Genomic DNA, 15812 nt, shown 5'->3' on the forward strand with positions numbered 1-15812 from the left:
TGAGGGAGAGAGGGGTAGAGAGAGGGAGGGATGAAGGTGAGATGAGGGAGAGAGGGGTAGAGAGTGGGAGGGATGAAGGTGAGATGAGGGAGAGAGGGGTAGAGAGAGGGAGGGATGAAGGTGAGATGAGGGAGAGAGGGGTAGAGAGAGGGAGGGATGAAGGTGAGATGAGGGAGAGAGGGGTAGAGAGTGGGAGGGTGGGAGGTAGAGAGGGAGGGATAAAGGGGAGATGAGGGAGAGAGGGGTAGAGTGGGAGGGTGGGAGGTAGAGAGGGAGGGATAAAGGAGGGGAGAGGTGGTGTAGTAATGAGACATAAAGAGGAAGACAGGCTGCAATGACATGAGCTACTGCAATGCAGGGTCAGCAGTGGCACTGTTAACACAGTGTTTATACCTCACACACTCTCTACAGGTGTGTGTGTTTGCGAGGGAACGTAATAGTATGTGAGAGAGCAAAAGGTACAAAGGCAGATCTGAAGGCACTATCTATGTGAAGTAAATATGCCAGAAGATGCCTTTGCACATTGGAAGTCTAGGTAGAACCATCACCATATTGCCTTATACCTATTCAGTCCCTTCAGATCTGCAAACATCCGAGCAATGGGAACTAGGGGAAGGGGATAGGGGTGACACATTTCTATTGTGTTGAGTGATGTTAGGTAGGTCTACAATACAGTAGCCTTGCAGTGTGTGAGAGAGAGAGAGCAGAGAGAGAGAGAGAGAGAGAGAGAGAGAGAGAGAGAGAGAGAGAGGTCCAGTGGGGATAGCAGCCCATTATTAGAGTCACCCTCTGACAGAGAGTAATGAGGCTGTTCTATCTGGGACACAGAGAGAGAGGGGGGGCACCACCAGCTCCCCTCACCACCAGCTCCCCTCACCACAGCCCAAACCACTATAGCCTAAACCACAGCCCAGAGCAAACTATAGGTGTTCTGGTGTGTGAGTGTGTGTGTTTTCATGTGCTACATCTATGTATGTTTTCTGTTACTGTTTGTGTATGTGTGCAAATATACTGTATGGCCATCCGCTGTTACAAACACAAGAGTGTTTGTATGTCTGTCCCTCCTCCCTTCTCTTATAGTTCAAAGCAGGATTAACCTTAGCGCCCCTCTCCTCCCCCCTCCCCCTAGCCAGAGAATCTGCTCCTGGCCAGCAAATGCAAGAATGCTGCCGTCAAGCTGGCTGACTTTGGCCTGGCCATCGAGGTACAGGGGGATCAGCAAGCCTGGTTTGGTACGTTTTGACTCTACACTACATTCTGATCCAAGATCTGTGGTTCTGACTGTTTACTATACCAACTGTTTACTGTTTCCAACCTTTATTCATCCCACTAGGGGTGACGTGTTAAGCTTGGAGTAAGGAATTGTGTTTGTATTTGTGTGTTTGTGTGTGTGCGTGCGTGCGTGTATGTGTGCGTGCGTGCGTGTGTGTATTGTCGTGCTGCAGGATTTGCTGGCACACCGGGATACCTGTCCCCTGAGGTACTGAGAAAGGAGGCATATGGCAAACCTGTGGACATCTGGGCGTGCGGTGAGCATCTCACACATTTACACACACACACACACACTCTTTTGGGCACACAGAAAGACGCACACACAAAAATGATACACACATGAATGCCTTCACACCCAGACACAAATGCTTGGACACAAAAGCACGAAGTAAATATTCATTAAAAAAATGCTGATTCTGTGGGTTTCTCTCTCTCTCGTTTTCAATCTCTCTCTCTTTCTCTCTCTCTCTTGCTCTCTCTGTCTCTCACGCTCTCTCGGTTTCTCTCTCACTCGTTTTCGTTCTCTCTCTCTCTCTCTCCCTCTATCTATCTCTCTCTCTCTCTCTTTCTCAGGGGTGATTCTGTATATCCTGCTGGTGGGCTACCCTCCCTTCTGGGACGAGGACCAGCACAAACTGTACCAACAGATAAAAGCAGGGGCATACGATGTGAGTTATACAGGATCGGACCAGGCCTGCTGTCCTCTCCTCTCTTCTCTTGTCTTCTCTCCCTTTTCTCTATTCTCCTCATCCTCCACTCTATTCTTCTCTCCTTTCCTTTCACTGTGTCCTCCTCCCCTCCTTTGTCCTCCTCCCCTCCTTTGTCCTCCTCCCCTCCTTTGTCCTCCTCTCCTCCTCTCCTCTACTTAACGTTCTCCATCTTTCCGCTCTCTGTTTGCTTTCCTGTTCTCTCTCTTTGCCCTCTCTTTCTTTCCGTTTCTTTTTCTTTCCTTCTCTTTTTGTACGCCTTTCCCCCTCTCCCCTCTTCCCTGCGGTGCCCCCCCCCGTTTCTTTTTTAGAAGTAACTAAATCACCTCATTCATATTTTAGAGGAGCGGGGAAGTGCCTACCTTGGGCACATTAGTCCCATTTTAGGAAAGAATCTCAGGGAGATTATGTCATTGAGCTATGATGACGTTTAACAGCCCAACACCTATTATCAAAAGACACATTGCTGTCTCATCCCAATGTTATATATTTATTTGTTAATACGTTATTTATATAGGATATCTTAGTAAGGCGGGTGTGATAGTAAACAGATAGTACACTTTGACACCACATCTATATACTCAGTCTTATATAGAGAGGACTACCCAGTTTATTTACTGAGAGTATTCAGCTGGCTGGTATCCTATTATAATTGATCATTCAATGTAATGGATTGGCCAGCAAGTGCACTTACCTGGGACCTGTTCAGAGCGGTGGAATATTTGAAACATTGCTGATAGAATTGTATTGATTACATCTGTCATACTTTTCAATGATAGAGAATCATATAGACAAATGGAGAGTCCAGAAGCCTAGAACCTGATCAAGCCTGTGTGTGTGTTTGTGTGTGTGTCTGTGTGTGTGTATGTCTGTGTGCGTGTTTGTGTGTGTGTGTGTGTGTGTGTATGTCTCTGTGCGTGTGCATGTGTGTAGTTTCCCTCCCCAGAGTGGGACACGGTCACTCCAGAGGCTAAGAACCTGATTAACCAGATGTTGACCATCAATCCTGCCAAGAGGATCACCGCTCAGGAGGCCCTCAAACACCCATGGGTCTGCGTAAGTACACATGTCACTATGTATTGTAATATATCCAGGAGAGATAAACACCCACTCATATACATACACACAAAGGCGCAAAGATCTAACTATATCTCTGTGACTTTTGACTCATGTGACTTACATTTCCTCTTTGTTTATTTTCTCTCTCTCTCTCTCTCTCTCTCTCTCTCTCTCTCTCTCTCTCTCTCTCTCTCTCTCTCTCTCTCTCTCTCTCTCTCTCTCTCTCTCTCTCTCACACACAGCAACGTTCTACAGTGGCATCCATGATGCACAGACAAGAGACTGTGGAGTGCCTGAAGAAATTCAACGCCAGGAGGAAACTCAAGGTCAGTGGATCACTTTGGTATTCTGTGTCTGTTTCAATTCATTTGTGAGGGGTTTTCAGACCTCAAAAGTTTTCTTAAGTCAAGATGATTCCATGCCACCTGTTCTATAGATATAGCTATAACCTGTTATATAGCTATTTAGCTACATTGATATGAATTACTGCATTGTTGGGTTTAAAGCTTGTAAGAAAGACATTTCACTGTATTTGGTCAAGTGACATTACAACTTGAAACTAGCTATTTGCCTAAATCTCGAACGAATGGAAAAGATTAGCATGATATTATAATCTGAAGTGTGGCCTGTTGTTGCCATGACTCTGTCATATCAAAGCAGTCTTGGGCTGACCACCTCTCCCCTCTTCTCTCTTCTTCTCCTATCTCAGGGGGCCGTTCTCACGGCTATGCTGGTTTCACGGAACTTCTCTGGTAAGTGTTGCATCAACACACACACCTACTCTTTACATCGTGTGGAACCTGCCAAGGTTTGGGGCTCTGGCTAGAAGTTACCCTTAGGCACAGATCCAGGATCAGCTAACCCTCCCTAAAGTCAAGGGGTAAAAGGCCACTGATGAGATGCACACAATGTGTCAGCTATTTGGAGATGAGAAGTTGAGTCCGGTAGCAAATGTAGCAAATATGTGCACTTTCAACAGTATATAACTCATTTTCCTATTCTACACAATCAGCAGTGTGTGTGTACTGCGTGTGTGTAAGCACGTGTGTGTGTGTGCCTGTGTCTGTCTGTCTGTCTGTCTGTCTGGGAGGTTGGTGTTTCAGTGAACATGAGTCACTCTGATCGTAACAGCAGACCTTCAATTGTCAAATGATCTGAGGTCCTCCCCCGACTTTATCCACACACACACACACACACACACATGCACACACATGCACGTACAGACACAAGCATGCACACACACTCCCACACACACTCACACACACACACACCTGTCCGCCGCATCCCCACTCCAACACCCTCATCTCCTCAGGAAGAGGAGCCATTATTAGAGTGAGGTCATCCAGGGATGAATCACAGAGAAGAGATGGATATGAGAGAGAGCGACAGAGAGAGAGATGGATGGATGAGAGAGAGAGAGATGGATGAGGGAGAGCAAGGGGAGAGGGTTGATGGATGAGGTAGAAAGAGGAGAGGAGAATGATGGATGAGGGGAAGGAATACGAAAGGGAGATGTGAGTGATAAGGAGAGGAGACAAGAAAGAAAGTGGGAGATACAGATGTAGGATCTTAATTTGATCACCCTGTTGCTGGAGAACTTTCCTGCAATGCAGGAAATGTAACACTTGTAGTGTATTTCAGGTTTAAAAAGGCTTCTGAAGTTTGTAATTTCAACTTTGACATTTCAGACTTGATTTTCCCTTACGAAAAATGCATCAACCACTACAAAAATGTCCATTAAGTATAGTCTACATAATAATTCACATTTCTTGTTGCTGCAGGAATTATTTCCCCGCTGTAGCAACCTGGCTCAAATTAAGATCCTATATCTGTAGATAAGGGAGAGGGTGGAGAGTGATTTAAGAGATAGAGTAGGATGCAAAAGTGAGAATGAGAGGAGAGATGGGAGGGGGTGTTAGCAGGGATGGAAAGAGAGAGGGGCCAACAAGAGAAGTGAAAGAGAAAGGCTTCAGTATCCTTGACATCTCCTTCTAACCGTCATGAACTGTTCCAGTTGGGTATTGGATGATGGTGTCAGATGTATCACTAGCTCTGTTCACTCCTAATAGTGACTCCCCATTGAACGCCATTGATGCTTTATTTCAGTGTGTTGTATGGAGGAAAATACCCTACATTGGGAGATGTTGGACAACTTATGTTGTCTTATGTAATTTGTTTCATGAAAATATTGTGTTGGATTGTGTTTCTCTGCGTGCTCTATTAATCCACCTCTCTTTTGGACTAATGAACCATATTTGTTTCCCTCTCTATTTTTTCCTCTCTTCTCTGCCCTCTTCCCTCTACCCTCCAACCTCCTTCTCTCCTCTCCTCTTCTCTTCTTGCTACTCTTCCCCCCCTCTTTCTCTGTGGTGACTGTGTGTGTGGGACACTAACAGTCGGCTGTCGCTCCACCGCTCCGATCAGCATCACTGCCGCAGCGGCAGCTGCATCCGCGGCAGCGGGCACCACCACTGGGCTGGTGGAACAAGGTAGCCTGGCACACCTGGGGGTGCTAGCCTCCTCACTCCCACCCTCCCTCTTTCCCTTTCCCTTCTTGCCCTCTTGACCTCCTCCCTCCCTCTCTCCTTTCCTCCTGGCATGGGGTGTTCCGAGCATGCCACTTCCATCGCCACACCTCGATAGCCACCCGGCCTCTTTCTCTCCACTCAGCTGCTCTCCCTTCCCTTCTGCTCCATCTCTCCATTCCTTCACTGCACATAGCAGCACATTGGAGCATGCCTGAGCCAACAAGACCTGTCCTTGTTCTCCCTCTCTGATCTCCCTTTCTCTCTCATTACTTTTTCTTCTAACCCACCGTTCCACACTGCTTCAATCCCATCTTCATTTGCCTCTTTTCATCTAATACCTCTATTTCCTTCCTTGTTCCCCTGCTCTACCTCTTTTCTCAATTTTGCGCTGTCTGTTAATAACACTGGAAAGTTTACCCCCCTATCATTTTAAGGATGGAACAGCCCATGTGCTGTCGGTGAATGCTGCATGGGGCGCTGGACTGGTGCATGCATTCTAACACGGGGGGTTACGGGGATATGATGCATGGTTAACACTGTGAAAGATGCAAGGTTGGGGCTTCTCATCAAAAATAGTTTTTATACCTGTAACATTCCAACATTTGTGGATGACATAACAACAGAAGGACAATAGTTTGCCAGTAGTTGAGTGTGTAATTTCACCACAATTGATGAGTAAAAATGCAATAGAATAACCACTACACAGTCTAGTGTAGGGAAAGATCTGGTTCCATCAGTCTTCTAAGTACATTGTTATTGTAGGTTACTGTACTGTATGTTCAGCAATACTATCGTTGGCTAACTATTCAATTGAACGTTTATACTGTTTATAGCGTAGGGATAGAGCTGATGCAATCAGCGCTGCTGTCCTCTCCACTTCCCTCTGTCTCTGTCTCCACAAGACTGATCAAATATTGCAACTTCATACTGGCCTGTCTGTCTCTCTACATTAGATCTACTCTCCTTCACTAGATTACGCTAGAGAGACAGGGACAGAGACGCACAGGATCCACAATACAGTTAGCCTCTCTAGAGGGAAATAGAAGTTCATTGAAATGTTTCTTCTTATTATGAAAAACCAACATGATTCTGCCTTGACGCCTTCATCCGAGTGCTTACAGACATAGACAGACTGGCACAAGACGGATAGGCACAAGACAGACAGACAGACAGACAGACTGGCACAAGACAGACAGACAAAGGCTTTTACAAATCAGCCTCCATCCTTGCTTCTTCCTGTAGGTTCTGCTATTTACAGGAATGTAAGTGACCACCTTAATGGGTATTAACCAATGTGACCCATTCTCTTCTTTCTCTTAATCTCTTCCTCCTCTCTTTTCTTCCTTCCTTCTCGCTTCTGTAATTTGTGGCAAGGTAAGGAGCCTTCTTGATTCCTCTACAGCACGGGTAAGCAACCCTGGTCCTGGAGTGCCGAAAGCACTTCATGTTTTTGATTTAACCGATCTGGAAGACGAAGTGTGTTGAATTTAGTCAATCACTGAACTGATCAATTATCTCAGTTGGTCAGGTGTGGTGCCTAGTTGGAACAAAATCCTGCAGTACCTGCGGTACTCCAGGAACAGGGTTGCCTACCCCTGCTCTACAGGGTTTAAGAACAGCATGACCTTTGGGTTTACAGGTTGGGACAAAACACCATGGAATTCTACTTTCTCTCATTTTATGGAATCTATCGGAGCGATCTGAGAGTGAATGTAACTGCAACCAATGATGTATATAAACACAAAAAGGGCTAAATATGTTTGTCTATGACTGCAACTCAGTGGTTGTTCTGCAGCTCAGACCACTTCCATTCTAGAGTCTGACTGAGCTTTCTGAAAGTGTTCCAGAAGCTTCTAATTATTCAGATAGAAGGCTCTGGTCTGTTCTATCATCGAAGGAAAAACAATGTCAGTTTATTGGAATAAATGTTCTGTGAAAAATGCTGGGGGGAAAACATCCCTCTTCTCTCCCTCCTCCTTTCCCTCCCTTCTCCTTCTCCCTTCCTCCTATCCTCCTCCGTCCCTCCCTCTCTGTCTTTCTCTCTCTGAGACTTCAAACAAGATGTGAGAATGCACTTGACACTGTTATGTCCCGTAATGAAAACATATTATCACCTATGGCTGCAAATATTGAGGCAGCTTATTCAAATGCTTACCTTATAATAATGCTCATTGTGCACGGTAGGCTACACAACATGAAATATATTGAGGCCAAAAAATAGCAGACAGTAGCCAAATAGCCAAATAAAACTAAATTGATTGAAAACCGTGATGCAGTCATCTCGGGTTTTCATTTGAAGCATCTTTTTATCCTTCGCTTGTGTGTAGCAATGCAAAGACATTGGTAACTTCGTATTTGTTGTCCACTTTGTTGTGAAGTTATCGGTGGTGAAAGGCTTGTGCGTAATGAAGAGAAACCAGAGTCGTGTTGGAGCTAGGAACACAAGCATTTCACTATACCTGCAATAACATCTGCTAAATATGTGTATGTGACCAATACAATTAGATTTGATATAAAGTGACGGAATGCATCTAACCGTTGAGTCGTGGTAATTAGGTTTCTCCAAAACTGCGCTCTGATACCTCTGATAGTCATTAGTAGCCTACCAAATTTGCTAACGGCCAGTCTCTAATGGCCAGTGCTCAGCACTATTGTCCCTCTAATCACACTGACATCAATGCAAATGCAATCTAATCAATTCATGAGCCCTGGCGTTCAGAGTTTGAGCGGAATAGGATCACCTGTTGCGCAGCGAGAGCCAGCTCCTCATAACTGGTTCATGCATGGAATTAAATGAGGGTTCCTGTTGCGCAACATTTTTATAGGCTATGCTATGCAATTGCGTGAGAGAAAAGAGATTTGATGGCCTCTATTAAAAAGAGGAGGATCCCATCAGCTTTCTATAGGCCTACTATATTTATTTCTCAACTTTCCATATATTAAGCACATTGCTTCTCTTTACAACCGGAGTAGCCCACCTGGCCGGCATGAAAACGAACCGCGGGAAAAGCGTCCTCCATTTGCTATTCAAGTGTATACGGATGACGTCTTTTTTTCCCTGTTCCGACAGGTGCATGATAATGTCCCATTCTAAATCAAAACTAATTTCACACATATTATTTAGTATATTTAAAGACAACATTACATTGAGAATAGTCTGAATGGTGAGAATATTATAACTTGTGAATGATGCCCAGTGTGTGCAGTCTAAGGCAAGAAACAGCAGTTTTTCTAATCATAGTCGTATGCATCATGTAGCCTAGCACATAGGCCTTAATGTTTTGATAAGGTTTGTATCGCAACTAAAGTGGCCAAATAACTCCAAATGTAGCCTATAGGCCCAAGACCTCTGGAACATTGTTGGAGAGCCCATAGCCTACAGAGCCTAAATGAAACATGTCCTTACAGTAGAAGCTCAGTCATTGCGCAATCGCGTGTGAAAACAGAGTTTTGACTGGCCACTATTTAAAAGTGGATCCCAGCTTTCTCGTGTTGCTATATTTATTGCTAAATTCTTAAAAAATTAAGCACATTAATCTGCTTTACAAACGGTGTAGCCTACCTGGCATATTAAAAACGTAACTGCACATAACCTCCCTTCGATATTCGAGCGCAGGCTATGGATGACATGTTTTTTTTTGTGGGCCATTCTAAATAAAAAAATAATTCCACACATATAGAAAAGTGAGAATATTATCAATTCCTTGTCAAACTGTGAATGAGAGACTGATGAAATGTGTGCAGCCTGCGCAAGAAACACAGCAGTGCGCTTCCCTTTCATGCAACTTTTTTCAAATCATTAGTTGCATCATGCAGCCTTAGAATGTGTTAAAAATCTAAACATACAGCCCAACATTTGTATCACAACTAAAGTTGCATAAATAACTCTAAATTAAGCATATAGGAGGACCTGTTTCTTTGTTAACCGCTCAACACAGAATAGCCGTATGTGCTCATTCCCTCGGAAATCGTTTGGGGAAAAATATCCTTTCTATTTTATTCAGCTATATTCAATTGTATTGTTCTTATAGCCAGATCATGGCCTAACATAAGGACAACTCAGAATATGCTATTCTGTTCTTCTGAAATAGGCTACATTTTCTTTAGACCTGCCTAAAATAAATAATAAACTTATTGTGATGCTGTAGGCTATATTAAATGAATGTATTATACTTTTTTAAATGTAGATGTCCAGAGGTTGGCTTTAGGCTATGCATGGAAGCCGGAGATGTTAAACGTGTTTGTTAAATAACGGTCAATTACTGTGAGACCGGCAGTTATTTGCATGACAATCACCGGCTGACAAAATGTCATGACCACAACAGCCCTAATTTTGGGAAACAGCTCTGAGATTTAATGTTACTCCTACAAAGGTTCTAGCGATGAACTTAGCCTTTTGATGCTTTTGGGAAAAAGGGCCCAGGTGGCCGATGTACCTAGCAAACGGATGAATTTGCACATTTAGCTATCTGTATGCTGGTAAAAATGAGATGCTATATCAATTGAGGCAGATGGAAAGGGGGAATGGGATACTATGTAGGAAGGAAGGGGAAAAGCAGAGGAAACGAAATTGCAAGTGTTGCATTATCCTCTCTCTTTTGTCTTTCCCTCGGTCTTCCTCTGTATCGGTTTCAAAGCTCTCCCTCTCTTTTCTCTCTCTTCTCTCTCTCTCTCTCTCTCTCTCTCGCTCTCTCTCTCTCTCTCTCTCATATTTCTCTCTCTCGCCTATCTCTCTCTCTCTCCTTCTATTTATCTCTATCTCTCTCTCTCTCTCTCTCTCTCTCTCTCTCTCTCTCTCTCTCTCTCTCTCTCTCTCTCTCTCTCTCTCTCTCTCTCTCTCTCTCTCTCTCCACACACCACCATGTTTTGACTTCTGTCTCATCACTGTCTCCTCTCCTCTCGTGGCCTCAAACACACTTTGAACAGGCTTCCCCTTTGGGAGAAGGGCTCGCTTCCAATTCCTCCAGAAATTAGTTTCTAAAGGAAATTCTAATGGAAGTCAAGCCTCTATTTAAAATTCACTGCAGACTTTATGTGTGCAATGTGTGTAGAGAGAGACAGAGCTAGACAGAGCTACAGAGAGAGAGAGACAGAGAGGGGAGAGCACAAGCTATATAGAGATAGAGCTAAAGAGAGAGAGAGAGCTACACAGAGAGAGAGAGAGCTAAAAAGAGAGAGGAGAGAAGAGAGAAAATAGTCCAGAATGCCAGAAATAGTGTTTTATGTCATGTGGTAGTGTTGATGTTGTGATAGGATGTGATTAGACTGTCAATGGGACTCAGGCCTTTAAAAGTAGCAGTGGAGCTGATGATGTCTAGTAGAGTTAGAGGAGCGAGACTGGGACGGTCTTACTCTGACAGGTAAAGAGCCCACCTGCTAGATGAGACAATGTTGATTGACAGCGAGGTAAAGGATGGGGAGGTGCACTTGTCCAAAAAAAAGGTGCTATCTAGAACCTAAAAAGGTTCTCCTATGGGGACAGCCGAAGAACACTTTTTGGTTCCATGTAGAACCCTTTAGGTTCCAGGTAAAACACTTTTTGGTTCCATGTAGAACCCTTTCCACAGAGGGTTCTACATCATGGAAACTAAAAGGGTTCTACCTGAACCAAAAAGGTTTATCCTATGGAGACAGCCAGAGAACCCTTTTGGACCCCTTTTTAGTAAGAGTGTGTGTGGTGTGTTTCAAGTTTCAAGTTTTTAATGTTACATACGCAAGTCCAGTGCAATGCCTTTCTTGTGTGTGTGTGTGTGTGTGTGCGTGTGTGTTGGGAGGCAGGGTTGGGTAGGTTACTTTCTAAATGTAATTTGTTACAGTTACTAGTTACCTGTCCAAAATTGTAATCAGTAATTTAACATTTGGATTACCAAACTCATTATTGTAATCTGATTACTTTTGGTTACTTTTAGATTGCTTTGCCCTTAAGAGGCATTAAAAGAAGAAAAACATTTATATTTCCAATTGAACGACATTTATTCCAGGATAAATCAATGTTAGACTTTACATAGCTGGCCATAAATGAATGTTGCATTTTACTTTATGGGTTGGTTATGTAGGCTTCTTCTAACCCATTGCTTTCTACTATAGATTATACGATTAGGCTATATCTTTACATTAAAAAACAAAGTCTATCAGATTTTCAGTCATTCCAATTAGTTTAATGACCCTTGATCATCATAGTGGTCTCTGACTTGTGGTCAGACTCACTCAGGCAGAAACAAACTTAAACTTGCGCCTTTTTTCAATGCTGATTTGAATGCCATTGAGAAAACATAAAGGCGTCATATTTTTTTTGGCAAACATCCTTTCTGAACTTAAAAGTAATCCTAGAAGTAATCATCAAGTTTTTCAAAAGTATCCGAATGCAACATTTTTGCTGGTAACGTAATGGATTACATGTGATCCGTTACTCCCCGACCCTGTTGGGAGGGGACCCATTTTGGACTCTAGCCCCAAAGGGGGACCTCGGGGACAAACTCCAGTATCTTTCTCTCTCTCCCAAACTCATTTTTCTATCTCTGCCTCATTAACTAATTAACCAGTTCCCCTAAATGAGGTTCTGTTGCCCACGGCAACAACCCACATCAACTCTCGCTGGGCCTAACCCAGGAACAATTATGGGTGTGTCTGTTTCTATTACATAGGTGCACGCGTGTCTGTGTGCACATATGCTCTGCACATGGCGTGTGTGTCTGTCTGTGTCCTGGTGTAGTAGCTGGTGAGGATACTGACTGTTGTCTGTATGACATTCCCCCTGTTGCCGAGGATTATGGGTATTGTGCTAATCGGACTACTGTCTACAGTATTAGTCCAAGAAGGGAATAACTCTTAAAATGTTATTTTCTTACCAACTGTGGTACTTAGGAAGCCGTCTATTGTTGTGTTTTAATGAACATTGTGCTTCTCAAACAGTTTAATAGGAGGACCATGAATCTAATCATGTTACAGATGACTGCCTTGTCCCCTTGGTACCATAATGCTAGCAATTAATGCCTCTAAGCTCCTACTGACTTTGATTCTCTTTAATCTCCAGCACTACAATACACAGTCACATTAACTTTCCTATCTTGTGTATAAAAGGCCTCAGGTGCCTTCTGTTTGTATGGCGGTCAAATGAACATGACTCCTACAGGTTGATGCTGTTGTCTCTGTGTGATCTCTCCTGTGTTCTCGCAACATCTCTGACCTGCTGTCTATCTCCTGTTGTTTCCTATTGCAGCAGCCAAAAGTTTGCTCAACAAGAAGGCAGATGTCAAGGTAAGGCCCTGTTCAACTTACACATTCCTGCTCCAAACCTTCCATTTCCTTCTCCTCTTCTCCCTTCTCTTAACTTATCAGGGGTTTAGGCCCTGGTTATTTTCCTCTCTCTCTCCCTCTCTCTCTCTCCCTCTCTCTACCTCTCTTCCCCCCTCTCTCCCCCCCTCTCTCCCTCTCTCGCGCCCTCTCTCTACCTCTCTTTCTCTGCTTTTGCTTAGCTTGTGTGTTTCTGTGTAGTTGAAAGTGTCTCTTGCTCAGTGATTCGTGAACGTCCTGTCTTTATGTCACTGTGGCTTTGGTGGCTGACTGTGACATGTGTGTGTGTGTGTGTGTGAGATGTGGGAGAGAGTGTTGACTCAATTTGCAACCATCACAAAATAGTGGCCTCAAGTGTAGTGTGTGCATCCGTTCACGCCTGTGTCTCCTCATTGCACCTTGTCTTGTCCACTTTTTTTGTCACTCCAGCATTCCTTCTTTCTCTTCTTTCCATCTCATCCCTCTGTTCTTTTCTTTTCCACCTCCCCCTCCATCACGGTTTCCATTTCCTGCTCACCCCATCTGCTCTTTAACCATTTGAAACCCTCCCTGGCTGGCTGACGTGACTTAATGAATCTCTATCGCCATCCTCGACCCCATCTCACCTAACGCACCAACACATCCCACGCATTGTGTGTGTGTGCGTGTGTGTGTGCGTGTGTGTGTGGGCGGGGGAAAGGCAGAGCGGATGGAGGTTGGAGAATAGTGTGAGCATGTTTGTTCTTGTGAGTATGTAAATTAGGGAGCTTGTGTACCTGTAGGTGTTTGTGTGTTAGTGTGTGTGTGGTGCGTGTGTAATAAGCATCGATGTATCCGTGTGTGTGTGTGTGTGTGTGTTTGTGTTTGTGTGTGTGTTTGTGTGTGTGTTCAGTAGGGAATGTGACTCCAGTTCCAGGAATAGCCATGAGTCTGAACCCTGGAAACTCACCAGCCAGAAATAGACTCTCTCTCAAACACAAACACACACGCCACACACACACACTTCCCCCTGCTCATCATTGCCTAGCAACAGGACCCCTGACACACTCGGCCTAACCGTTTAAAAATATTTAAATTGTGTTTTTCTTTCCTCCTCCCTCTCTTTCTCTCTCTTCGCTCCCTCTCTCATAATTATTTCCCTGGTTGTATCGCTCCTCTGACCCCTCTCATTGTCTCCTCTGTTCTTTCTTGTTCTGTAATGCAGAACAGAACAGCACCTGACATTTTCCACCTCAGTCAAACACCAGCTTCAGCTGCATTGTGCTCTCTTCTCTTCTGTTCTGTTCTGGCAATAGCTGCTACTGCACTGCTGTGAGGCTGCCGTGTCGCATCCCTCCAATAGAGTTCCAGACACTTGTAGAATCTATGCCAAGGTGCATTGAAGCTGTTCTGTTAGCTCGTGGTGGCCCAACGCCCTATTAAGACACTATATTGGCGTTTCCTTTATTTTGGCAGTTACCTGTAGATTACAAATGTAGTTAGAGGTTATTGTTCTGCTTTTTAATCATATTGGATGCCACTTTTGAATGTGTATTAAAGGGATACTTCACTTTTGCCAATAAAGCCCTTTATCTACTTCCCCAGAGTCAGATGAATTCGTGGATATAATTTTTATGTCACTGCGTGCCGTTTGAAGGAAGTTGCTAACTAGTGTTAGCGCAATTGCCTACAAGCGTTAGTGCAGTGACTGGAAGTCTATGGTAAATGCTAGCATGCTAGTAGATACCTTAGACTTCCAGTCATTGCGATAATGCTAGTTAGCATTGGCACACAAAACTACCTCTAACTTCCTTCATAATGGATGAAGAGACATAACGATGGGTTCATGAGTTCATCTGACTTTGGGGAAGTAGATAATGGGCTTCCTTGCCAGAATCCTGAAGGAAGGAGAATCATTTTTTCTCCTTCCTGCTCTTTTCTTCAAGAAATACTATTTTCCTTCTTTCCTCATCACAAAAGAATGATTGATGATTTTACTCCCAGTCAGTGCTCCTCCTTAGCCGCTCCTGAAACTTTTCCTATTTTAAATTTTTCTTGTATTCCTCATGATGCCACACCATCCTCTGTTCCTGGCTACCGCTTGCGCACCCTCCCATTTCTTTCTTTCTTTCTTTCTTTCTTTCTTTCTTTCTTTCTTTCTTTCTTTCTTTCTTTCTTTCTTTCTTTCTTTCTTTCTTTCTTTCTTTCTTTCTTTCTTTCTTTCTTTCTTTCTTTCTTTCCTCTTGAGAATCCATAGAAGTTACATTTTCTATGGGATATCCTTTTTTTTCCTATCCTTTTTTAACTGGTGAAATTGAACTTCTTTATGGTGGTTTTGAGCCTATTGATCCACCATGCTCACCAACCAAGGCTCTCATTTTATTCGACATGCTCATCCTTCAGTACTTGTTGTCATCCGTTCTTTCTTTCTCTCCCTCCTATCTTTCTCTCTCCCTCCATCATCCTTCCATCACCTGGGACAGAAACGTAAGTCCAGCTCCACTGTCCAGTACATGGTGAGCATGCCATTTTAACGTCCCTGGACCTCCCTCTTTCTCCCTCCCTTTTTCCCACTCCCTCATTCCGCGGCTCCACTTTTCTCCCCCACTTCTCCACGTTTTTTGACCCTCCTCGATTCATCTTTCACTGTCCTCATTCACTCCTCCTCCCTCTCTCCATTCCTCCCATCTTTAGTTTGCCAGTCCTATATGGAACTGCATTTTCCCCTCGTCTTATGAGCTTGGAGTTCAGTTCACCTACCTAACCTAACTTCAACCTCTACATTTCCCTTCTAAAGAGGAAGTGTGCTATTTCGCAGCATTATATTCCCAATTGGAGAGGTTAAGCATGGTTTGCCCTGGCCTGTACTGCTATTAGTGTGCTGTTGTCTGTGGATGATCAGAGTGTCCTCAGAGATGTCCCAGTGGAACTCTAACCCTAGACATGAACACACACATATCTACATGACTTCTCCTCTCTATGCTCTAAGGATCTC

At 43.9% G+C, this 15812-nt stretch overlaps 1 protein-coding gene across 27 annotated transcripts in view; it reads left to right on the forward strand.

Moving 5' to 3' along the window:
* LOC121585184 (calcium/calmodulin-dependent protein kinase type II subunit beta) overlaps positions 1-15812 on the forward strand; it is a 92816-nt gene that overhangs the window by 41097 nt on the left and 35907 nt on the right. For 8 of the 27 annotated variants that reach the window (XM_041901582.2, XM_041901589.2, XM_041901599.2 and 5 more), the window contains 9 exons: positions 1130-1232; positions 1446-1529; positions 1846-1940; positions 2913-3035; positions 3281-3364; positions 3748-3790; positions 5435-5527; positions 12786-12823; positions 15301-15333. In XM_041901582.2, coding sequence (XP_041757516.1) covers positions 1130-1232; positions 1446-1529; positions 1846-1940; positions 2913-3035; positions 3281-3364; positions 3748-3790; positions 5435-5527; positions 12786-12823; positions 15301-15333 — 696 coding nt within the window. The remainder of the gene's footprint in view (positions 1-1129; positions 1233-1445; positions 1530-1845; positions 1941-2912; positions 3036-3280; positions 3365-3747; positions 3791-5434; positions 5528-12785; positions 12824-15300; positions 15334-15812) is intronic. The other 19 variants (XM_041901590.2, XM_041901608.2, XM_041901591.2 and 16 more) reach the window with 5 other exon arrangements.

The sequence above is a fragment of the Coregonus clupeaformis genome, chromosome 16 (genome assembly GCF_020615455.1).
Source record: "Coregonus clupeaformis isolate EN_2021a chromosome 16, ASM2061545v1, whole genome shotgun sequence".
Taxonomy (NCBI): Eukaryota; Metazoa; Chordata; class Actinopteri; order Salmoniformes; family Salmonidae; genus Coregonus; species Coregonus clupeaformis.